Below are 25,469 nucleotides of genomic sequence, written 5' to 3'. Positions count from 1 at the left end.
GAGGACTATCATTCACAAACTGAGTGCTTTCCTCTACCTATGGGAAGCAGATACTTCAACTGTCCAGTATGATTATGTTCTGTAACTCTCAATTAAATGGGCCTTTACTGAATAGCTCTGTCGATTCCATCACAAGAAGCAAATATAATTCACTGAAAACATATAGTAAGTAGCTGGAGAGTCTCCAGCCAATGGGGCGAGCCATTTTTCTGCTCATAACAGTGTTAATAATAGGTGACATGTTACACCAAAGTTATTACCATTGCAAACATGAAATGACAAACTAAGCAAATAAATGCCAGTCATTGAGACACATTGATAGATGTACAGTAGATGTGCAACTGCAGTCATGATTTTTTTTTTTTTTTTTTGTGTCTTGGCAAACAGTAAAAGGACAAATAAATGGCGCATTTAATTCTGCAAGGATTAGGAGGTGCTAAAAGCCGTAGATCTCACACTACAGCCTGGATCCACCCAAAAAACCAAACCTAAATGATTAAAGCATGCATTCCCGAGAGTTCAACTAGTTTAAAGTGAGGTTTCCCCACACTTGGCTCAAGTATGTGTGCATCCCATGCAGCATGTGTGCTGTGGCAAGAAATACCTGGGTCGCTCCTGCCGTGATGCAGTCGCTGAAGGCACCACGTCGCGTGAAGAAGGCCAGCAGCTGCTGCCAGCGAGAGGAAGACGAAGGCAGTTCCTCACTGGAGCTCCGCTTGGCCCACTGCCTCTGTTTGGACCCTGGGGCGGCATGTCCGGATGCTGTGTTGGCCCGACCGCCTCGCGGGTACAGCGTGTTGTTCCCAAAGATGTAGTTCATCACAGCCCTTGGGGCCAGGACAGAGCTGCAACAGCTGTCAAGCGCCAAGGCAGTTCGGAAAGTGGAAGCGTGGCAGAAGAGGGAGGGTGCACCTGGATAAGGTTACAGCATCCGCTCACGGATCTGACGGCGGAATAATGCAAGTGCGAAGTCGGAACTGACAGCTCAAAATCCATTCGTCGGCCAACTCACAACCTTCCTGTCCTCACCAGCTGGGAGATCAAGTGTGCAGCAGTCTCATGCTGGAAGGTGGAGTGGGCAGCAAGGAGGGAGGAGGTGATCGAGCTGCCCACAAGCGGTGCACGCTACTCTGGGCTGTGACTCCAGCTCCAGACGAGCTGAGACCTGAGAGAGGATCAATGAAGGACCAGTGAGCTCTCTGTGCATGGGGGAGAACCTAAGAGCCTGAAGAAGCAGGAAATGGGTTCAATTAACTGGCAAGTGTTGTAGTCGAAAGCCCACAGATCTCCAGGGATTCTTAATCTAAATGGAGTGGGGCTACAAGATCGTCCATGAGCAGGTATCAATCACATCACTTTCGTAAAAGCAAAAGCAAGCTTTCCACTGTGCATTAAATATAGATGCTGGCATTCACGGCAGTGCCCTGATAAAAAAAGAAACAATCGGTGTTGTTGTAGTCCTTTTCTTCTTAGGCATGGCCACACTCGGAGGACTCCAGTTTTCAAGCTGATCATTAGAGCCAGCCGAGCCACAAAAACTATTTCAGCAAAGCTATTGATTTTTCCCTCCTCCTTGCACTTTAGGCTAAAAGCTTCATTGTAGGAAAAGATACGATTACCTAATGATTATAAAACTTTGTGCTAGCAAACATACTCACGACTCCGAATGGGAGAGAGAGGCACAGATCCAGCGAGATCCAGGGGTAAAGCTAAATCCAGGAAGCGTGTGTGCACTACGCGTTCAGAAGATGATGACGATTCCATGCTGTATGGATGCTCCTTCTGACAGAGATCGGCTTTCACACGCTGCAGTCTCTTTCCACACACGTATGATTCAGTGAGGGGGAGACAAAAGGCTGTGCCTTCACAGGCAGAGAAAAAAAAGAGAAAAGCGATTGCAAAAATAACCTCGTCTTTGTTAATAAGACTAGAATTCCTGCAGATCTCCACCACGGCAATGCTCTGCAGTCAAACCTATTGATGGCGGCTCCGTGCCGGCGAAAACTATCCAAGGTGTGCCACAGGTGTCAAATAAGGTAACAGACATTGTCACAGCTTGTGCCTCTATTCCCCCAGGACCAAAACCATGGCAACAGCTTCCACATCAAATAAAGCAAGCAACCCCACAGAGCACGCGCCCTGCCTTCTCCTCCACCTAAATAGCTTATATTCACAGGGCTTTAATAGAAATTAAAGAACCACATGCAATGGGCCTATTACAGCCCAGCATCTGATCGGAGAAACTGGCAACCATCTTTAGCAATACTGGCAATTTTCAAATTAGCACAAGGAGGAAAGAAAAAAAAACAAACACAAAAACAAAACCAAGACGTCCTTTTGTGGTTAAGGGAAATCATTTTTTTTATATAGTTACTAAATTACAAATCAAATTAAAATACACTGAAAGTAAAAAAAAAAAAAAACTAAAAAAACATTTAATGCATTTAAATAAATGTAATTCAAAAATATTAATAATGAAATATATTTATTTGAAAAATATACAAATTAATAAAATATATACTTTTATTTTACAGCTCTATTTGAAAGTCTCTGCAACTCAACAACAACATATTACAGTGGAACAGATCACTGCCTTGAGACAATTTCTCAAGACATGCTTTCCAGCATTCTCATTTAAATTTGACCTTTTAAAAGTGGATCAATAATTCATCATCAATTAAATAAAAACACTGTGCATTTATTTTTCATGAGTGTTTTGCTGTGGACCCCTCAACATGGCTTACCGACTTAACGGACACCTCCAAAATCCAGACCCCCAACGTTTCGGGAGCTCAAGACTCCACCGTTTAAACTCATACAGTGACACGACAGGACAATGAGCTTTATAGTGCCATATTTATATAACTGGAATTTTAATCATTGCCCGCCAAGAGCATAAAAGCATAAGAAAGTTGAGATATTTCCACATTTAATGCATGTAATTGTGCACAAATGAAACTGTTTATGCAGTTAATTGTAATCTTAATCTAACGTTTGTTTATGCAATGCTTTAGGACTATATTAGGAGTTTTGTCTTTTTTATTTCGGGTAAAATTGTTTTAGTACTAGATTGAATCATCTAATGTAAAATCTGTCCTGAAGCAAAACTGCTCTAGGCTTTATTATACAGCTGATGAAGCAAAGTGCTGTATAAAGGCAAATAATATTTTAAAGAAAAGACAAGCTCTTCGTCACATTGATAGACAGAGGATTGATATTGCACTTCTGTGACTGCCAGAGCAGAACGTCAATGTTCCAACACAACATGTTCAGTTCAGCCTATGACATGTAAGAGAGAGGCGTGATCATTTAATTACTGTACATCACATATATTTCCCTACAGAGCAAAAGACTACAAGGAAAGCGGTAGTGTGGGTTCTGCAGACTGTATTATGCCACATAAAAATACAGAACATGAAAAAGGAAACAAACATTAGTGTGTCACAGGCACATCACAGACATCAGCCGTTATTCTGATGCCACCCCTCTGCTTCTTTTGTTCATGGGTAATTTAGATTATTGTTATTAATAATGGCAACATGTAGGTGCTGCTTGTCTCTGCAAAAATCACTGCAATATCGGAGCATTCTGGGATGTTGCCAGTTGCCCATGGTTGCTACGTTGCTTGAAGGCTCAAGTCAACGGAGCTCAAACATAAATCTATATGATATTCTAGCCCTAGATCATTTAAATGTAATTGTCCAGCTGCCGAATGTTATTCAACCGCTTAGAATATTAATGATTAAATATTAATATTAATCTGTTCCTATTATAAATCAATCATGCCTTAGCAAACTCAATTCATTAAAAATCATTATGTGACACTGGTGAGGCATACTACACTGAGGTCCATTGGAGACTATTTTTTTATTTTAAATGAACCCCAAATTTAATCTGACTTTATTATCAGCATAACAACTAGAGTGAAAAACTGAATTGGAAAATGTATTTGAAATGTTCCTTTTTTGATTTAATGACAGCAGCACTTGAACTCCAAAAAAAAAAGGGTAAACCTGATGATAAAAAATAACCCTTTTGCTTTAACATTTCTTTGTTTTAAATGTTTTGAAATTTAAATAATTATTTATTTCCATGTTTGAGATTACATTTTGATTCCCAGATTTTCAGTGTTGAATTTCCACTTGATATTGATATAACTGCATTAAAAAAAAAAATGAAGGGGATGATTCCTTGGGAACCGTTCACATATCTCCCGTTGGTTATTTCAAATTTAGACCAACCAATCACCTTCACCCTTTGTATTACAAAAGTGAAAGCTCATCCAACATGGAGGAACAGCCATTTTTTAAATAAATGTAGTAGCACAGCTACTGCATGTGATTTTCAGAGCTGGAAATCCATATATCCTTTGCTGGAACTTCCGTTGTCATGGACAGTGCAGGTCATGGTTGCTTAGCAACGGCAGATGCAACAGGAGCGCAAGCTAAGCCTGTCGCAATAGTCGATAAATCAATTAATTGCACAATAAAAAATAAATTGTAACATGTTATGAAGTTGGGTTTAGTCTCGAGCGCAGCCTGTGGACAGCCCGCGGTAGAAAACACCCCAGCTTTGGGGAGCACCTTTGATTTGTTTGTGGCTGTTTGCGTCTCAAGTGATATTGCATTGTACTTGCACTACTGCTTTATTTTAATACCGCGTAGCATAGTTAATTCGTTGCCCTTTCTGTCGAAATGGCCCTCGCTCGCTTCAGAACTTTCAGAACTTTCAAACTGGTCGTGCAGCAACCGTTACCTTGGCATATTCACCATGGTAAAATTAAGAATTTTGATGAATATAATTAATGTATGAATGCATCGTCACAAATCAGATGACCCCTAAAACAAAAACAGTAGGTTTTATGGGGCTAATCAACATAAATAATGGTTTAATAATTATTTCTCCCATAATTATTATAAACCACCATTTAGCAGAAATAGTGTTTAAAGAATAATGTTAAAGTTAACAAACTGACCTCGCACTGATAGTTTTGATTAGAATACATCACATCCGGTCGGGCGTTGCATACGGTCTAGTCGCAGAAGTTCAAATATTTGAATGCATCCGAGGCTCAAATCGGATTCGAAATTTCCGCATACGCATGTGATCGGAACTCCACGCAGCTCCCGCATTACTTTCCATTGGAAATGAATGACTTCCGCTCTGTTGCTTTTCGTTCGTCGGAGACAGTGGATAGGCGGCTTTAAGCATCCATTACAACAAGGACATTTCAGTAAAGGATTTCCACCGAAAAACCCTTGCTGTAACTCTGCTACAAAATTAATTTCTGAAGAAAAAAAAAAAAAAAAAAAATGAGCGCATCGCACTGCGTGTGCGTTGCGACCGCATCGCTTCCATTATGATCGCGCATACCGCATTTGAAATAACGAACTTGAGTGCCCAAAAGACGCAATATGTGAACGGCCCCTTCATCGGTCAAAATGTTTACTTTCGTTTAACGGTTAAGCGGTCAATATGAGCATCTCTAACTGGAAAATAAACATAATATAACAACACACTGCTTTTGTTACGTCACAAAATAGAACCTGTTTTCTCCTACTTGAATACACACTCACAAACACAATGAGCTTGCTCTCACAAACTGACATGTTTGTTGACATACTTCGACTCATTTGAAAAGGGCCTTTCCATTCCAATAAGCAGCTGTCTCTGTTATTTACCACCTCACAGTCTCTGAGCCGTTCTCTCTTCTTTTCCCCAACCACGAGCATTATGGGCAATCAATCGATAGCACAATACAAGGACAAAAGCCTTCGGAGCGTCTCCTGTCTCTTCTTCAGGGCTCTCTGCCTCAAGGCCAAATGAATTTCGGCAGTAAACATGAGATGAGCAGTTATTTGAGAGATGGAGTGGTGAGGACTTGGGATGACTATAAAAATGTCATGTGGTGCTACTCTACATGTGAACGTGCATATCTTCTGTCGGCAGATACTGCATGATTGTTCCATTATCATCGTTGCAGTAAATATTCCTTTCATGCTCACAGAGACACATTTGCATAAAAGGTATAAAAATGGAGAACCATTGAGAGACTTTTAAAATGCAGCATATCTAATGATAAGAAATACACATGGAGATTTACAGGGGAAAAAAGCATGTGATGAACTTTAGTTAAATCTTTTCATACTGCTCCTAAGACAAATTATTCATCTATAAAGTTTTATAATAATAGGATTATATATATATATATATATATATATATATATATACAATTTATTTTTATTTTAACATTTATTTTCTAATCAATATTGTGAAGATTGAATTTACAAACAGAATTAAAAAGGAATTTGAAAGCTTGCTCAGCTTATGAAAACTTTTTCAGTCACTTCTAACAATGTACTATAACTTGTTTAACTGAATAATCTTCATTTACTCAAACAAATATTATTTTATTTCTTCTGTGAATTAAATATACTGCAGAAGGAAGAATATCAGACTAGCTCTAAAATAATGTTTATCTCCAAACCAACAAATAAATAAATAAACACACACACACGCGCACACACACGAGCATAATAAGTATAAAAGTATCTTAAAAAGCCATATGAACAACTTTTAAAGTTACTTTCATGTTGTCTTCTGTAATTTTGTAGACATCAAAAACAAACATTTTCGTGTATATAAAACAGCGGCACTGACACTCAGCCTTTTGCATTCTACAAAAAATATTGGGTTAAAAACAGCATAAATAAATTATGAAAATTTTGTGTAAATGGTCAGTAAGAATGTTGAAAAAGTGACAATAGCAGATTCCAATTTTTATCATGCTAAAAGACTAAAGAATGACCATCACAGCTTGAATAAGTCACAAATACAACCTAAAGACAATAATAATTAAAAAACATTATTAAATGAAATAAATCATAAAATAATAATTCATTCGTAAAAACTTTTCAATACCACCAAAACAAAACAATAAAAAAGCTATAAAAGTAATTAAGAGTAATATCAAATCATTTTTGCCCAAGAAACTATTGTGATGGAAATAATATGAGGTTGGAGGAAAAACTACATTTCAGTGCTTTTGCAAGCAAATGTAAAGTTTCTTAGAAGAATGTAATACCTTTGTGAGAGAACAAATGTTTTGCTTACGAATGCTAAATTTTAGTGAGTGAACACAAATTTTGCTCACAAAAGTTAATACTTTTGGCAAGAGAATGCAAAAACAGGAAATATATTTTTCCTCTGATCTAATATTTTCCAATATCACCGTCCTTAAGGACTCTGCTAAAACAAAAAATAAATAAATAAAATACAACAAAACAAACACTTTTAAAACAAACAAGACAAATGCTGCAGTAACTTTCTGAAATCTGTGCAGTCCAAATCCTTGTGTACTTCAGACTGAAAACACAAAACAAACTCTGCTTCCACCAAAATCCAAAACACAAACTTGCCTCTATAAAACCAAGTCTGTTTAGCTCTGCAATTAAAAAGAAAAAGAAAAGATGTTACTGTGTAGGCAATATTTTCCCCCTCTTGTCCCTCCTGTGATTTACATGCATAGCTCAAAGTCATTCTGTCTGAGCAAACACATTCTGCGGACACGCATTTCACAATCCTGTCTCAGGTATATAACACTAACTATTACCCACCAGCAACTGCAGCTGCATTCTCTTGGTCCTCCTTATGCTTCGGATCAGACGTCGTCCCATCTTTTTGGCATACCAAATGGAGGCCAGCATGTCACTTACGAGTCCTGAGGTGAAACCCGGCACAGCGTGGCATCCAGGGTTTGACAGACCACCGGATACAGCAAAGTACTCCTCGGCTCTGATCTGAACTCCCCACCCACCCCAGAATCTGCGTCAAGGTGATCCCATGATGCAGTGCACGCAGGACAGGATCGTGATAAAGGGGGCTAGAGAGCTTCACGAGTGAACACGTGGACAGGCATGCTGGCCGTAAGGGGGCAGCTGGTGCTACGGGACTCGAGACTGTGGTCCGTTAGATTCCCCAAGAATGACACAGCTCATTTTTCAGAAAAGCGGTCTCTCTCTTCTCCCCTCCTCCCCTGCGTTCTTCCTCTTTGCTCTCAGTTTGACTAACAGAGGCTTTCAGACAGGCAGGGAGAATGTGGTTCAGGGCAGAGTGCTACGCTAAGCGGTACAAAGCTGAGACAGCAACGAACCCCAAGAACATCAGAGGCGGACTGCCATAACTCTGTGTCATGTTATTATTCAGGTAGCCAAATCTTGTCAAAGGTTATATACGAGGAGGTACGCTGTATGTTAGGATTTCTGTTCTTAACAGGTTGCTCAGCTAAGACAGGACCTAAGTTTATATTGCCATCTTTGCTTACTGGGCCAACCTTTTAAAGCCAATCGCTAGAGCTGTAAATATCATGTGACTTATCACTGTGAAGGCATAGTAAAATTACATTGCTTATTGATTGATCAAAGTTATAAAACTTTCACCAGTGACTATCCTGAGCTGATGTCAATGGCAGCAGACAGGGAAAAGTAGTAGCCCATTTGACACTTAAAAAGCCCCAGAATTAATGAATGAATGATGGATGTTTTTTTTTTAAAAAGTAATGCTGACACAATTTTAATTTTCTGGTGAACTTGGGTGAATAGTACCTTTTTAATTAAGGGAGTCCCTAAAATCAACAAGGCTCTATATAATCTCTATATATTTATTTGATTATATCTTTAGTCCAAAGGAACATTCACTGAAAATAAATTGCAAAAAAAAAAACAGCTTGCTCTGAAATCCTCATGGCTATGGTCTCGCAACAAGAAATTAAAACAAAACCAGCCTCACTTTAACATCAATGATGCATATTCAGCTTTCAGCAACTACCATTATACATTAAGTGAACCTTGCCGAAAGAAGTAAACCACTAAAAAAAAAAATCTAACAAAATCAAGTGGAGTGAGAGCTTATTGGCAGCCGTGCAGCCATTTGGTCTCCTTGTCAACAGTTGTTATGCATCACTTTATTTGGTAACACATGGGATTTGAAGTCTTCTTGTTCTTGATGCACTTAGTGTCCCACCACAGATCCACATGTCCCCACAGAGGCTACAGGCTAAAACAAATTACTGATCGTACCAGAGTCAGAAAAGCAACTTATTTGAATTCAAGGCAGAATGAGGCAGGGACGCCTCCACCTCCAGCTCCCATTACGTTATACGACTGGACAAAACTAATGCACTTACTGCCCTGCAGCTCCAGCCGCATTACTGCATTACTCTCCACTGCTGATGACAGGCACTAAAGACATGAACATCTCGGGAGCAGAGAATATGAAAAGATTAGGTTATCCAAAAATAAAAACTCAATCCCATCATGTCTTGCAAAAAAGAAAAAAGAAAAAAAAAATATATATATATATTTTTTTTTCATATTACTTTTTCAATGGAACACAAAAGGAGAAATGTTTTATACATTTTACAATAACAGAGTCAATGAAGTGAGAAAAAAAACTTTACTGTTTCCTTTAAAAACTAAATTAAATAATAAACGGAAAAACAACAATTGCCTCCTTTACTAGCTCCTTTTCAGTAAATGTATTGGTATATAAAACACAAAATTAAAGAAATCAGATTTTGATTGCCTGTCAGACAGCCAATTAATGCTCAGATGTTTGCATCCCACAATATATTATATTGAGAGAGATGGCCAGAACAAAAAAAAAACAAAAAAAACAATTACACACAAGTATGATTTTCATGATATGATATACGGTCACAAATATCTATATCTATCCATCCATACATCCATCCATCTATATTTCAGCTAAATGCTGTTCTTCTAAACTTCCTGTCCATCAAATAATCCTGAGAAGCAAGTATGATCGTTTCTAAAAAAAAAAAATTAAGCAGCATGATTTTCAACATTGATAATAATAAGAAAAGTTACCAAATCAGCATATTAGATGAGAAGAAAAAAAAATTTAGTCAAAACTTCATATGGCCTTCCAGGAGAATAATAGTTATTTATTATTCTTCATCGTCATTTATTAAAGTCATGGAAAGCTTAATACAAAGACTGCCAGCCAAATGCGAATTAAAAAATATATATACTTAATTCTGTTCTAGCTAAAAGTTGCGACAAAATGTCATAGCATGACATAACTCCAATATTATATAATAAAGTAGATGAGGTTTAAACAGGCCTGTACCATCTGTTCGTGTAAAAGTCTGCATGCCTGTTAATATAAGGACGATGCATCGTCCTGTTTCACAACCTCCCCCAGAAAATTGTTGTTGCCACAAACCTTATAAACACCAAATGCCCACTTTAAAAAGGCGGTCTGACATTCTGTTCAGTGAACAAGAATCAACTCTCTGAATGAGTCAACAGAGAAAGGCAAGAGTCACACATCACTAGATAAGCTTTCTACAATAAACCAAACTGCATACCTCAACCGCTTCATGGAGGCTTCTAGAAGAAAAACAAAGACTTGAAATCTAATTTGAACATGGACTCATATGAAATGATATTTCATTAATGGCAACCATCTCTCTTAAACCTTCTGTTATATTTGGACTCACGAAGCTGCTTTGACCATTTTGCCATAAGAGACCAAATGCTTTGACCAACTGAAGAACATGGTTTGTTGGAGTACAACACGTCAGACAAATTAAGCATGAATTATTTAATCCTCCTTGACCCAGAAACTGGCACAAGCCCAGTTTATTGAAAAGCATTACCTTTTCAAGAGCGCCAACAACAAACAGATAAGGTAATTTCTTTAAAAATAACATAAAGGGTTATCTTGGCAACGAACATTTCACACTGACATGAAACTGAAATGGTGTTCAGCTAAAAAACTGTTTGCAACTGAACTTGTATTTGCCCCAAATGTGTTGTTACTACTGACATTTGTAAAAACACTTCATATATATTTCCAAAAATGTATAAATAAAATAAAAAAAGTTGAAAGTTTATGTAATGTAAGATTTTATAAGAAAATATAATCATTACAAGGTTATATAACACCATAAATCTGAACACCAAATATTCAAGACAATGTAAACTGGTGGTCAAATTCCATTTTACCTTCTTTTTTTTTTTTTGGTGAAAAGCTGGTGCCTGTTGAACAACAGAATCAAGTGGAAGTCTGCTACAATAATACCTTAAAGGGACTGTTCACCCAAAAATTAAAGTCCTGTCATCATTTGGGACTTTCGCACCACTTTAGTTCCAGAACTACATGTACAGTACTAAAGTACTGTTTTCTTGTCTTTTCATTTAAAAAAAAAAAAAAAAAAACCTGGCTAGGCGTTTTATACTAGACTAACTGAGACTTGTCATGGTACTTGTATACTGTTGTTGTTCTCTTGTTGACCTGACTGCTTCTATTGTTCTCATTTGTAAGTCGCTTTGGATAAAAGTGTCTGCCTAATGATTCAAGGTAATTGTACTGTTAATGTTAAGTATCAGGACGACTTTGCGGACACTATTTCCCAGAACCTTTTTAAGGATTGTATTTGCACCGACAGTGTGTACGAGGACGTGACATAAGCCGGTCGACAGCGATGTCTTTTGTGAGGTTGTTTTCGAACGCATCTGGCCAATCAGAGTCTACCTACGTCATGGTTATTAACAATTGTGCTGGTTAGATCCTGTTCCAGAGTACGAGCTAATTTGGTTCTGGAGAAAAAGGCAGTCCCGTGTTAAAATCGCACCTAGTTCCTGCAGTGCAAAAACGCCTAAAAGTGGGTAGTTCCACAATCATGTAGTTCTGGTACTATGAAAAGTTTCCTGCGGTGCGAAAGGCCCTTTTTACCCACCCAAGTTTTTTTCAAACCTGTACAAGTTTCTGTCTTCGGTTGAACACAAAACTAAAAATTGTGTTTGTGGGGGGAGGGGGGTGTACCAATGATTTCTTTAAATGTTTTTTGGTTTATACTATGGAAGCCAATGAACCAATGGAAGCTACCATCAACTACCATCTTTTTTCTTTCTCTCTCTCTCTTTTCTGTGCTCAACAGAAGAAAGAAACTCACTCCAAATTTGGAAACACTTGAAGTTGAGTAACTGTCCCGTGTATTGGTTAGCACAATCCAACTGATGTCAGAAAATAGAAAACATTTAAATAGAAAATAGAAAATACTAATAATATAAACCAAGCTGCAAGTTATCCAACAGAAATCTACAGTACATACAGTACATGCCACCTAACGCTATGACATCTCTGCCACCTAGTGCTTACAAAGCAAACTGCAACACAGATTTCTCTAAATTATAATCTTGTGCTATCTGTTCTATCATTGGTGAATCATGATGAGAACGTGTGAATAAAAACCATAGAATCGCGCTGGGTTACCTGCATCAGTGTGTCACTTTGCGAGTATAGTGTGGCAAATGCAGGGGCTGGGACCTCCTCACCTCCTAATGTAGACGGCCCGTCAAAAACGCACTCCAGAGACTCTACCTGAAGAGGGGCACGCAACTTAGGTGATAAATATGAGTAGCAAACACACTCGTACAGAAACACACACACACAAATATATCAAACAATGTGCCAACAAGCAGCTTTAAAATGAGTGTGTGTGAAAGCATCGTGCCCTTCACTGAAACCCATGCAGCTATGACATAAAAAGCACAACAACTTACAACTTCACTAAGCAACAAACAGCTAGCAAACGAAAAAAAAAAGAGTGAGAAAGTTCAGTCTAATGACTGAACTCTAATCATCCATTATATCATAATGATGATCGATCATACAGCAGCACACATACAAAGTGCTCTTTTCTAAAACCATGGATCATGATGAACTGCAAACACTCATAAAAAGCACACACTTCAAGTTGTGTGGCAGAAGACAGCAGGAAATTGACGGCATTTCCATAGCATGGAGTCATTCTGAGAATGCTTGGAAAGATGGGACACAGTGTGATCACATGTCAGCTGTGTATCTTAAAGCATGACATAGGTGATCCCTATAGTTAATGCTTGATATTAATCAGTGAAAATAATTTCTTGGACAGCCAAAGGTAAGATGATGTAAATCCTATATGTATTTGGATTAATCAGCATAATTACTCATAGCCAGGTCCACATAGAATTGCACCCACTCAACTCCACAGAAAGTTCCAAGTTACCAATGTAATAAAGCTCAAGTGAAATGCACACATTATGAAATACAAAGTTTTTATTAAAAAATATATTTTTTTAAATTGTAATACATTTTCACAATACTATGTTTTTACAGTATTTATTTACAAAATCTTAAACACTACAGAGTATTTAACAGTGGTATACATTTACACGCATCAAATTTTAGCCAATTTAAAACAGGAAATTCATGCTGGAGTCACAATTAATGACTATATGTGTGTGTGTGTGTGTGAGATATATTCATCACTCAGTGTTTCCAAATTGTATAACATACCGTGACCCACTTCTCTTAGTTGTGAAGTGACAAACACACTATTTATTTATCCTGATAAAAATATCACAGCAGAGCTTTGCTGTGCTTCAGCACAGATATCATTAGGCCTTTAGAAGTACACAGGCCAGTCACAGGACACTACAACTGTGGGACATGGGGCGCCACAAGATGTCATCTCCATCTGTGCCGACAGTTCCAGCCAAGCACACAGGGAATCATAACACAATTCCATAATCAGGCAAAAAGCAAGAACCTCAATTATCTATGACTTTAAATCAATATGACGTTAAACAAAGCGCATATGCTTTAGAAGGTGAACTCAGGCTGTGTGCAACTTAAGCGAAAGGTTAAATAATCCGTTACTCTGGATGGGAGCATCCCTGTGTCTTGACTGCCAGTAGAGCGATCTGTAAATAGAAACCTGACCAGGGGCATGTGGTTCATGTGTCGTGTTCTACAGAAACCATGCAGTCACGTCATCACCAGGGCAGAGAATGTGTAAAGCGAGATCTGATTCATGGGAAATTCTTTAACATCCTCCATTAAAGCATAGAGTCAGAAATTTTACACAGCTTGCGTTTAAAGATCCTAAAGAGCCAATAGCATTGCTAAAATGGAATGCTGTTTTAAAAGGGATTTTAAAAATGAATACGTAAACTTTAAGGAAAAACGTATTTTACTCTGCCACCAGCATCACCAAACAGAACTACACAAAAAATATATAATTTTGAATAGCATTTTATATATTTTTTAAACAATTATAACTTGCTCTTTTATACATCTGGCTGTGCATATTAAGATAAGCCAGGATAGTATTTTAACTTTCATTTCATTACAAACAACGGCCACAAGGTGGCGTAAGGCTACTGCAATCACTAATAAAGATAGCAACCGACCATCGCCAGTCTTATAAGGAAATTGCTTTTAATCATATAACCTTCAAATCACAATTATCAAACTATCCAATTCTGTTTTAGTAAACAAAGCATGATTAATTTTGGAGGAGGAAATATAACTAATTGCAAAGATGCATGTTTGTAGTGCAACACACGCATTCTCAGAGCTCATATTGTTGTGAGGGAGAGTTAAGAGAGCATTGCATGTCAGCTGGGCCAGCAGCCAGAAAGCACCATCAGCCTAGAGCACATGGACTATGGAAGCATATGGGTAGCATTATTCAATTTGGGATGTAATATGCAAAATGACAATGCAATATGTAAAATGGCAATGCATTTCTGTATTTACATTTACATTTTCCAATACATTTGTGCAACGTTTGGTGCAAAATGAAAATGAAAATTAAATTACATAATTTTCATTTGCCATTTACTACACCAGTTTTAATATGTAAAATGAATATTAATTTTAACGCTTTATAAGTTGCAAAATTAAAATGAAAATGTATTACAGAAATGATTAGATATGTCTAACATGTTAAAGCAAAAACTGTGGCAAAATGATCATTTAAATGCTATTTTTCTTAATTGCATTAACACTCACAGTCAAGACACTTACGATTGCATTGTCATTCGGTGTCCCGCAATGAATGTAGCAAAACTCAATGTGCACATTGAAAATGCATTCCGAGCCGATCACGTGTCCCCGCCCTCGCGCCACGTCAATCATTGTGTGAACAAGGCGGGGCTTACAGACGGTCAGAGACTCAAGTCTCAGGAAGAGGATTCAATCAAGTGAGACAACATGGACAAGACAGTTGGTCCGTGTATGTTTTGATCATTTCGGTTTATTTCAATATTTCATTCGGACTTGTGGGCGGAGCTGAAACGCTGCTTTCATCTGATTGGTCGAATCGGATCGGTTTTCATCTGACAGCCTTCAGCTGAAATGTCTGAAACTACACTCACTGTTAATTAGCATAATATTTGAATCAGATATAGCTGGGCACATAATTCGTGCTGCTGAGACCTGCAAATTATTTCTAGGTTGTAGTATTGTATGAATATTGTCCCACTGATAAAAACAGTGCAAATAGTTCTGTCCCTTTGGATAACAGTAAAGTGGAAATAAATATAGTTAAATTTATGAAATAAAATTAAATAGGATTTTTTGGGAAGGTAAGTCTGGCCAGTTATACAAGCAACACGAGTCGGACGAGTCTAAAGATATGAGCTGAATTGGGTGAAACATTAAAGTTCTAGTCTGTGTCAATTACTCTCATAATAAATAATAATAATAATGTTAACTCTATTTTTCGGTATAAGTTGCATCAGTCCAAAAATACGTCATAACGAGGAAAAAAACATATATAAGTCGCACTGGACTATATGTCACATTTATTCAAGACCAAGAGAAAACATTACCGTCTACAGCCGCGAGAGGGCGCTCTGGGGTAGGCTACAGGAGCACTGAGCAGCATAGAGCTAATTTTACTATTTTTATTTAGAAATGTAACTATATTCATTTTTACAATTATTTATTAATGTCACACACACACACATACCTAGTGCCTTATGACTTAAAAGATGAGAGTGGTAAATGTTACAGACATGGAACTGTTCAGTCTATTATTGATTTTAATTTCCACTTCACTGTTATCCAAAGGGACAGAACTATTTGCACTGTATTTATCAGTGGGACAATATTCATACAATACTACAACCTAGAACTAATTTGCAGGTCTCAGCAGCACGAATTATGTGCCCAGCTACATCTGATTCAAAATTATGCTAATTAACAGTGAGCGTAGTTTCAGACATTTCAGTGCTTCACTCGCACTGACTCTTATTTTGCCTGAAAGAATGACAAGACCGAGCTGAAGGCTGTCAGATGAAAACCGATCCGATTCGACCAATCAGATGAAAGCAGCGTTTCAGCTCCGCCCACAAGTCCGAATGAAATATTGAAATAAACCGAAATGATCAAAACATACACGGACCAACTGTCTTGTCCATGTTGTCTCACTTGATTGAATCCTCTTCTTGAGACTTGAGTCTCTGACCTTCTGTAAGCCCCGCCTTGTTCACACAATGATTGACGTGGCGCGAGGGCGGGGACACGTGATCGGCTCGGAATGCATTTTCAATGTGCACATTGAGTTTTGCTACATTCATTGCGGGACACCGAATGAAAATGCAATCGTAAGTGTCTTGACTGTGAGTGTTAATGCAATTAAGAAAAATAGCATTTAAATGAACATTTTGCCACAGTTTTTGCTTTAACATGTTAGACATATCTAATCATTTCTGTAATACATTTTCATTTTCATTTTGCAACTTATAAAGCGTTAAAATTAATATTCATTTTACATTTTAAAACTGGTGTAGTAAATGGCAAATGAAAATTATGTAATTTAATTTTCATTTTCATTTTGCACCAAACGTTGCACAAATGTATTGGAAAATGTAAATGTAAATACAGAAATGCATTGCCATTTTACATATTGCATTGTCATTTTGCATATTACATCCCAAATTGAATAATGCTACCCATATGCTTCCATAATGGACTGATTTAGGAGGAATACAGGCTCATAGTGATGACAGAGTGAGTGTGTTTGTGTGTGTGTGTGTGGGGACAGAGAGCACTAGCTCATGCTCTGTGCAGCTGAGGCTGATGGGAGGTGACAGGCAGGGCTTGTCAGGCACTGCTCTGTCGGCATGCAGGGAGCTCCACTGATCTGAGCCCAGCACATCTCCTCAAACATCAGCACTGCTCACGGTGTGCTAGGAATTAAGGGTTTTAAAACCCCCACGTTCACCTGGCTTTTACAAACGATGAAGAACAAGAGCAATTTAGTGTTAGATTCTATAAATTCTATAAATCCATTCTGAAAAATTCTGCAAATAGAATCAGAATCAGAAGAGCTTTATTACCAATAATGTTTTGTAGTGGACAAAACATTCCAGGGCTCAGTTTATGACAAAGGTTTTCTACATTTTGATTGGATCTTGGTGGACTAACATAAGCAAACTGTCCAATGACATCAGATAAAGATGCCAGGACAACAGCTAGACACCTCTAAGAGGGCAAGAAGACGACCTTTGGTAAAAAGCCTGGCAAAGACAGGACTTCCTATTGGTCAAAATGCAGTTTCTGCCCTTATTTCACCAACAGGCTGATTTCTCAGATTTTTGCCTGTGACCGCCATAAAAATTCTTTAGGACCTCTGGATGCGGCAGCAGTGGGTGAAACAGAGAGATCACAGAGATCCATCCAAATCCATTCATAACCATGTCTTCAAATCTTAAACTGATGCAAACTATAACACACGCATCTCATACTTCGTACAGCCGGCCCACAATGATACTTTTTCAACATATATTTACGCTTCGATTTGAAAGAAAACAGCAAATCTTTGTGTCACGGCTGAAAGCTGAAACCTGAAAGGTTTCTGGTTTGGCCAGTAAATGGTACGGAAGTTCTAAGCGGCCATGCATTATAATTTTTTTCCTTTTTGTTTTCACGTTATAACGACTTAATTTTCTCGTTATCTCGACATAACGAAGTTTGTTTTCTCGTTATAACGACTTATTTTTCTCGTTATCTCGACATAACGAAAGTTTGTTTTCTCGTTATAACGACATGACAGTTTTACTGTTGCTATAGTAACTAACTCAACTTTGACAGGCATCTGATGGACCATGCAGGCGCTCTTACTTTAGCCTATATTTCAGCAAATTTTGCTTCGCCTAGGTAATAACGTCTACAATACTGTATATAAATAAAGGCTGATCAATCACTGTTGATTTTCCAGAGACAGTACAACTAACGTTTTGTTTTTGTAATTAACATGTTTAAATGGCAACACCGCGCCATTAGAGCTGCTTGGATTAAACTCACTTTTCATTTTCCCTTTATTTGAATTAAAATTATATAGAATTTGTCATTTGTAGTAGTCATTATATGATGTGGCAGATATCATGTGTGTTACAAGCTTCTGTTTGAAAAGAGCGTTCATGTGTACGTGTAGTGCATGTGTGTGTAGAAAAAATGATTACAACATTATAGAACAAAACTGAATTAAATTAGCTTATGGATTTTAAATATACATCACATTTCTCATCAATATGGTTAACAATAAAGATTAGTAATAAGGAAAAGAAGCACATCAGCCTACATAGTTAAATACAGTGATGTCAACCTTGGTTTTGATAAGCAGTTATTTTATGACACAGAACGCGTTGGTGAAACTCATGCATCTAGCAGGAACTTAATACACAAAATATTCATATTGATTCAAGCATTTAACATTTATGAATTAATTAAATGTCAGTAATGAACAAGACTGCACAAATTGTAGCGATCACGAGGAAGGTCCACGTACAGTGAAGTGGACAGTGTACAAAACCCCATTCAGGTCTATAGTGCCACCTGCTGGCGCAGTTTTGTAACTTCTTAGATAAAACTAAGTCGTTAAAACGAGAAAATGAACTTCGTTATGTCGAGAAAATGAGTTAAATTAAGTCGTTATAACGAGAAAACGAACTTCGTTATGTCGAGATAATGAGAAAACAAACAGAAAAAAATATATAATGCATGGCCGCTTAGAACTTCCGTAAAACGGAATCATTCACAGCTGAAACAATTAGCGTGACTGCTAACACAAGATACTGAAAACACAATCAGGCTAAGCACAATCGTTTCCTGACAAATGTTTCACTGTGCATCCATATTTTAAGAGTTCCATCCAACTACTGCAGAAAACTGTACAGGCAGAGCGGACTCTGTGGACTGGCTATAATGCATTAATGATGACCAGATAAACAAAGCTAACTGTGTAGAAGTCCGTTTTAATAAATAATGTTGCCAATTCTTTCTTACGTCTGCGCTTGGGACTTTCTTGTCTGGCACTCGATTTGCATTAAGCTTCTACAATGAAACCATTAGTCATGTCATAGGCCTTTATACAAAAAGTAGTTGTATAGACTTATTAAAATTGTCCATTTGTGTGTGCTAAGTGTTTAAAATATTGTGTCATTAGCAACATGTGCTAACACATACTGCACTTTATATCAACCGAGAGTCTAATGTACTTCACATGTACTTCATGAGCAATATTTGTGTTATGTATGAGTAGAAAGTTGGAAATGTTATATAATGATACGATAGAATATCGATTCTTATACCCAGCAATAAAATATTTGCAAAAATCAAATGTAAAATAACACCACATAGTCTTCACTGTATAGATCAGTGGTTTTCAACCTGGTGGTATTGCAGGTGGGCCGCCAATTATTTTCTGTTCATTTCCAGTCCATTCTAGGGCTGTGCGATTAAAAGAAAACATCCTAAAATCACGATTTGAGCGTGCGCATATGCCTAACTCCAGGTTCACACACTGTCTGTGATGTGCCTTTTTTCTGAGCCAATGTTGACGGATCAGAGCGTTCTCACTGCGGTAAAAGGCTAGAAATAAAAACGTGCGAAAATAATTCATGTCTAACACATGAGCATAGAGTGAATTTGTTAGTGAACAGGATGCAGTTTAAGTGAGAGGAGACACGTTTTAAGTGTGCACACTCTCTCCTCGCAAAGCAGCGTGTATCTGAGCAAGCACGACTGGTTTTGTGACAGAGCAAAGGAAATCTGCTGCGAAATTCGCACTCGTGCATTATTTTAATGTGCTTTCGCGTTATATTTATGCGCTCTCACTGCTGACCGCATACACATACTGTATACACACTGCAAACACCTGAGGCACCGCTATAATTAATGAGCTCTATGAACAATGCATGGCAAAAAAGAAAAAAAAGTCCCTGTATACAGGATTTTTTTTTTTTTTTTTTTTTTTTTGCCACAAGTCTATACATTTTACATCTTCACTATAGTGATAATTTAGACTTATGTCTGTTCTAGAGATGTTACAACTTTTTGATAAAGCTCTGATTGGTTTTCTTTTGGAAATATGTTTCAAATTAATCCTGAATGCATTTATGACTGTAAAAGCACAATTGCAAAATTGATCAAAAAAATCGTGATAGTTTTTTTTTTTTTTTTTTTTTTCATATCGCACAGCCCTAGTTTATTCAATAAATATAGTTTAAAATCTAGCTTCTGAGTACTAAGTTATTAACCCAACAATAGCGGGGTCAGTTAATTTTTTTGAAGTGGGCCGTGCAAACATATGTGTTTGGTTGTGTGGGCCGCGAGTTGAAAAAGGTTGGGAACCACTGGTATAGATTAATCCTTATAAAAGTCAAAATCAGTGAGATTTTTTTCTTTGAAAGAAGTTTTCTGTGGGTCTGCTTTCACTTTAAGAAAAGCATAGATAGGAAATGCATAGACGGACATTAGTGAAAATGTTCAGTATAGTGTTCAGTTGATTTGGCCGTTTTTCGATCTGACTTCTCAGCTTTCCATAAACCTTTTAAAAACAACAAACCAGCTTAGGCTCAAAAAATGATCATTGATCTCCAGTGGCAGAAACTACTTACAGCCTACAAAACACTGAACCGGAATATTCATCCTAGTTATGATGTTCTACACTTAAATGAATGCATCTGTTTTTACATTAAAGTCTGAGTCTTTAATGTAGTTTGTATGAATGCGATTTATTTTGTGTGTACGTTTGTGCTCATGTGTAAACATGACACTGATGGAGATTCTAGCACACACAGCATTTAAGCATGTTTACAGAGTGCACAGAGACACAGAATAGATGCATGCAGCACAGAAATGTGTCATGGAGCCGGAGGAATGCCGGGAGATTTTACCTTCATAGGAGAGATGTGTGAATGGGAAACATAGCCGTGTACATTCTCAATCTGGGAGATGTTCTTCTCCGACACCTGCACCAGCTCAGGAGGACGCACATCCCCTGGTAGGTGTGGAGAGCTGTGTTCTGGAGGCGACGTGGTATCCTCATCCTGATATCTATATTTCTGAGAAGGAGAAAAAGAGAGAGAATGCAGTCATAATACAGCAATATATTAAACACATTGCTTGTTGAATTAACTTGTCATATATTGTTTGATTTTATAAGCCCAGTGAGAGAGAGCTCTTCAAACTACAGGTAGATGACAAAATGTTGAACATAAGTTCGTGTTTTAATGATTTCACTTTAAAAATAAATAAATAAATAAATATTGAAATATATAATAATAATAATAATAATAATAATAACAACAACAACAACGACAACAACAATAGCTCATCCTAAAACAAGATTGATTTTCTGTATCAAAATTAAGATTTATAAACAAGCAAAAAATATCTTGATTTTCCTTTTAATTTTCGTTTTTAGATTTAAAAACTTATTTGCAGTTGAGGCAAGAAATATAAACATTTGTTTTCCCTTTAAAAAAAAAAAATCATTCCTCACTGGCAAATCATTTTTAAATCTAATAAAAAATATTTAACACTGGCTGGTTAATTTGGAGCTTTGGGCACTCAAAAAAAACAAGTAAAACTCCAGCACTGATACAGAGCTGTGAAACTACTTTAACTTCATTTCTCTCTAGACCACACTCTTGCGATGGGAAACACTTTTTAAATGAGCCAGGCACCCCCGGATCCTACTCGCTTCACAGTCATCACAGTTGACCCCAATCTGCCAAGACTGTATGTGAAATATTGTTCCGTTACTTTTTTAACTGGAAACACAAATTGTTCAGTAGTGCTTTTTATCCATAGACATCCATCTTGTCCTGGTGCCTTTTTGACCCTTATACATATGCCCACCTCTGTGGCATTCCTGGGATATGGGTTAGGAAATACAAACACAAGTCTACAGGGAAGAAAAAGAGGGCAGGTTTCTTAGAGAAAGTAGATGCCCAAAAAAGTGGGACAAACTCCAAATTGGGGTCTTATGCTGGTTGCTTACTGTAAACGTCACTGCATCTGAGCAGCATGGGGGAAGACTGAATGGATTTGCCCATATGGAGAGATTCACGGTAGACTCCTATGCCCTATTTTAGTACAAAAAATTGGTCCATACAACTAATTTAAATAACTTCAGACTACTGCATCAAAAGCACATCACAAGTTGCAACTGATGCAACACAACAGTCTGAAGATAAGCATAAAGACACAGAATCAAATTACATGGAATCAAAATATGTATATTTACATGTATACCACATATATATTTCACAAGTATCACATGTGGTAACTGATAGCCTGTCTATACTACAGTACATTATGATTTGCTAAGGACTTGAAAGGGACTAAGCTCAAAGATGTGAAAGACTTCTGGCCAACTTAACATGGTCTCTGTTGAATCATGTATGTTGCTTTTCTCATTTGCGAGATGCATTTAAGTCACACACAGAAGAAGCTTGGCACTCAGGAACATTAAATCATACAGCAAAAATCTGTTTAAATGTGACCCTGGACCACAAAACCACTCTTACTGTAAGTGTCTGGGGTGTAGTTTTAGCAATAGCCAAAAAACATTGTATGGGTCAAAATAATCAATCTTACTTTTATGGCAAAAAAAAAATAATACAAAAATTAGGATATTAAGTGCAGATCATGTTCCATGATGATATTATCAAAACTCAATTTATGATTAGTAATCTGCATTGCTAAGAATTCATTTGGACAACTTCAACGTCGTTCAAATAGTTGTGTCTCTAACAAATTTTAAAGCTTATTTAATAAAAGAAATTGACACTTAAGACTGGTTTTGTGGTCCAGGGTCACATATGTTATATAAAACAGATTTAAAAAGCAAAATACGTTTTAAAAACTAAAACTTTAAATTTAAAAGCAAAATAAAAATAAAAATTAAACAAAAAATAAAAACTAAACTAAACACAAATTAAATAATAGTTATATGTTTTTGTATTTTTTTTTAGTAATTAAAAAAAAACTATACATAATTAGTAGTAGTTTATGCTTCATTAATGTATTTTTGTGCCATACAAAGTTGGTTTTCAAAAAAATGAAGCTGACCTTATTTTGTGGTGAGACCAGTGGAAAAAAAATATATACAAATTAAATTAAATAAATAAAAATGAAACAAACAAACAAACGCAGACACACACACATAAATGTTATACAAATAGCAAACAAATACAAACCAAAAAGTAGCAGATATAATATTTTTTATTAATTAATAGATTTTTCTAAACTATATAAAGTTATATAGTCAATAATAATAATAATAATAATAATTAAACTGACCTTATTTTCTGGTGGGAATAGTATTAAGAAACAATAATAATAATAACTGAATGAATAATTCATCAAGCCTAGCAGAAAACAAAAACATCCTTATTGTAGAACCCTGCAGTACATTAAACCGACAGAGGAGTCTGCTACTACTAGTACTGACACTTTGCTACATGTGACCTCCAAATCCTAAGTCGTCTGCTGAGTTCTTAGCAGAAACACTTTGCACAAAATCCTTTGCCCTGTTCTGAACAACTCAAAAGTTCAAACTGAACTCTCAGCGGGCCACAGAGCCAGTAAAAATGAAAGGTGAGTCTGAACTCTGAGCCACTGCTGGGGGAGAAAGGGACAGACGGGGAGCAGTTCTGGAGATGTTATTACACCGCTGAGTGCTTCAGTGACTCGGCTTCAGGCGCGCAGCCGCTGCCACTGTGGGGCCAGCTTGCCTGGATAATGAACTGCTCGACTGGCTCAATGCTCTCTCTCTCTGTGCTGGCCTGTCCAAACCCAGCTAACGTCAGTAAAACCTAATAAATGCAGAGAGATCACTCACACAGCCAGTCAACCAAAGAGGACAGGTCTCTGAAAACTTGACAGCAGTTAAAAACGAATGCTAGACAGGCTTTACACAGGCGATGTCCTCTACAATACAATTTCACTGCCCTAGAGTGGGGTGAACCTTGAGAGGTGCACAACTGTTGGAAATGTGGTTTGATGGATGTTGTATAGGATCTTAAGGAGAGGAAGAGCCCTGCGCCTGCTCCTCGTGGCCCTTCTGTCTCAGGTCTAGCCCTGCTGCTGTAAAGCTGTCAGCTCTTCTCTGTTTATCTGGCAGAAAACATACCGAGGCCCAGAGCTCAGCAAAACACAGCACTTTATTCTAGATGCTTCACCTTGAAAACCTTTGGGAGAGCTCTGTATCACAGCTGCACGTCCCACAGCTGCCAAAAACAGCCATATTCACTCCACAAGACTAAGCATCATTTGCATTATATATGCGTAATCAGCATAATTTGGGATTATGAAGCCTGGCACATTCACCTCGGCTGAACTGCACAGAGAAGGTGTTGCCGGATGCCCAGATGTGTGGCCCTTCAAACAAACGGAACAAGCATTCAGTTTTCAATTCTGAAATCAATTCTATGATTTTCAAATGTTAGGTAACTTGTTTTTTTTAATTTATGTTAGGCTCAACAGGCCTGCATTTATGTGATTAAAACGGTAAAAAGCAGTAATACTTTAAAATCAGTAATATATTGTAAATTGTAAAATGTAATTTATTTCTGTGATGGCAAAGCTGAATTAACAGCTGTCATTACTCCAGTCTTCAGTCACATGATCCATCAGGAATGATTCTAATATGCTGATTAGATTTTTTCTAATTATCAAGGTTAAAAATAGTTGTGCTGTTTAATATTTTTGTGGATATTGTGATACATTTTTAAGATTGATTTAATAAATTGATTGATTAAATTGATTTAATTAAATTGAAAGTTGTAATTAAAAAAAAAAAAAAGAAAAAAAAAAAGGTGACTGACCCCAAACTTTTAAACAGTGATGTATATTTCACTTCTCATCTTGCTGGAATATCAGTCGTAATTGTTTATATCACTCTAAAATTACAATTCTGTCATCAATTATTCACCCACGATGTTCCAAATGCTCTGCTCATCATACAAAATGACTATAACTTCATATGACTTTGATTAAACCACCTTTATGTACTTTTTGGACCCCATTCACTTTCACAGTCACAAGCAAAAACATTCTTTGTGTACAGCCATAAAATCAAATATTCCTTTAAACAGAAAGTTTCTGAAACATTGATGCTGGTTTCTAGATGGTCCAAGCTGGTCAAAGCTGACAGACCATTTTGGACCAGCAACAAACCAGCTTTGATGTTCTAAAATAGCTTATATTCCAGCAGGGCTGTTGTAAAATTTATTCTAAATAGAGTGCATATTTGATCACAACTTCATATGCCATCCTAATAAGCGCAGTGTACTGTACTTCCTCTCCCTCTGTCT

The 25,469-nt window shown here is 37.2% G+C and overlaps 1 protein-coding gene across 9 annotated transcripts in view; it reads right to left on the bottom strand.

The window, feature by feature from the left end:
* Window positions 1–25,469, bottom strand: part of dlg1a (discs large MAGUK scaffold protein 1a) — a 118,489-nt gene that overhangs the window by 50,325 nt on the left and 42,695 nt on the right. For 5 of the 9 annotated variants that reach the window (XM_026264534.1, XM_026264542.1, XM_026264558.1 and 2 more), the window contains 2 exons: window positions 21,042–21,209; window positions 12,301–12,408 (listed from right to left, as the gene is read on the bottom strand). In XM_026264534.1, coding sequence (XP_026120319.1) covers window positions 12,301–12,408; window positions 21,042–21,209 — 276 coding nt within the window. Of the gene's footprint in view, window positions 1–604; window positions 2,104–12,300; window positions 12,409–21,041; window positions 21,210–25,469 lie in introns of those variants that run through there. The other 4 variants (XM_026264583.1, XM_026264560.1, XM_026264603.1 and 1 more) reach the window with 2 other exon arrangements.

This window comes from Carassius auratus, chromosome 6, assembly GCF_003368295.1.
Source record: "Carassius auratus strain Wakin chromosome 6, ASM336829v1, whole genome shotgun sequence".
NCBI lineage: Eukaryota > Metazoa > Chordata > Actinopteri > Cypriniformes > Cyprinidae > Carassius > Carassius auratus.
This window is presented reverse-complemented; position numbering and strand designations above follow the sequence as displayed.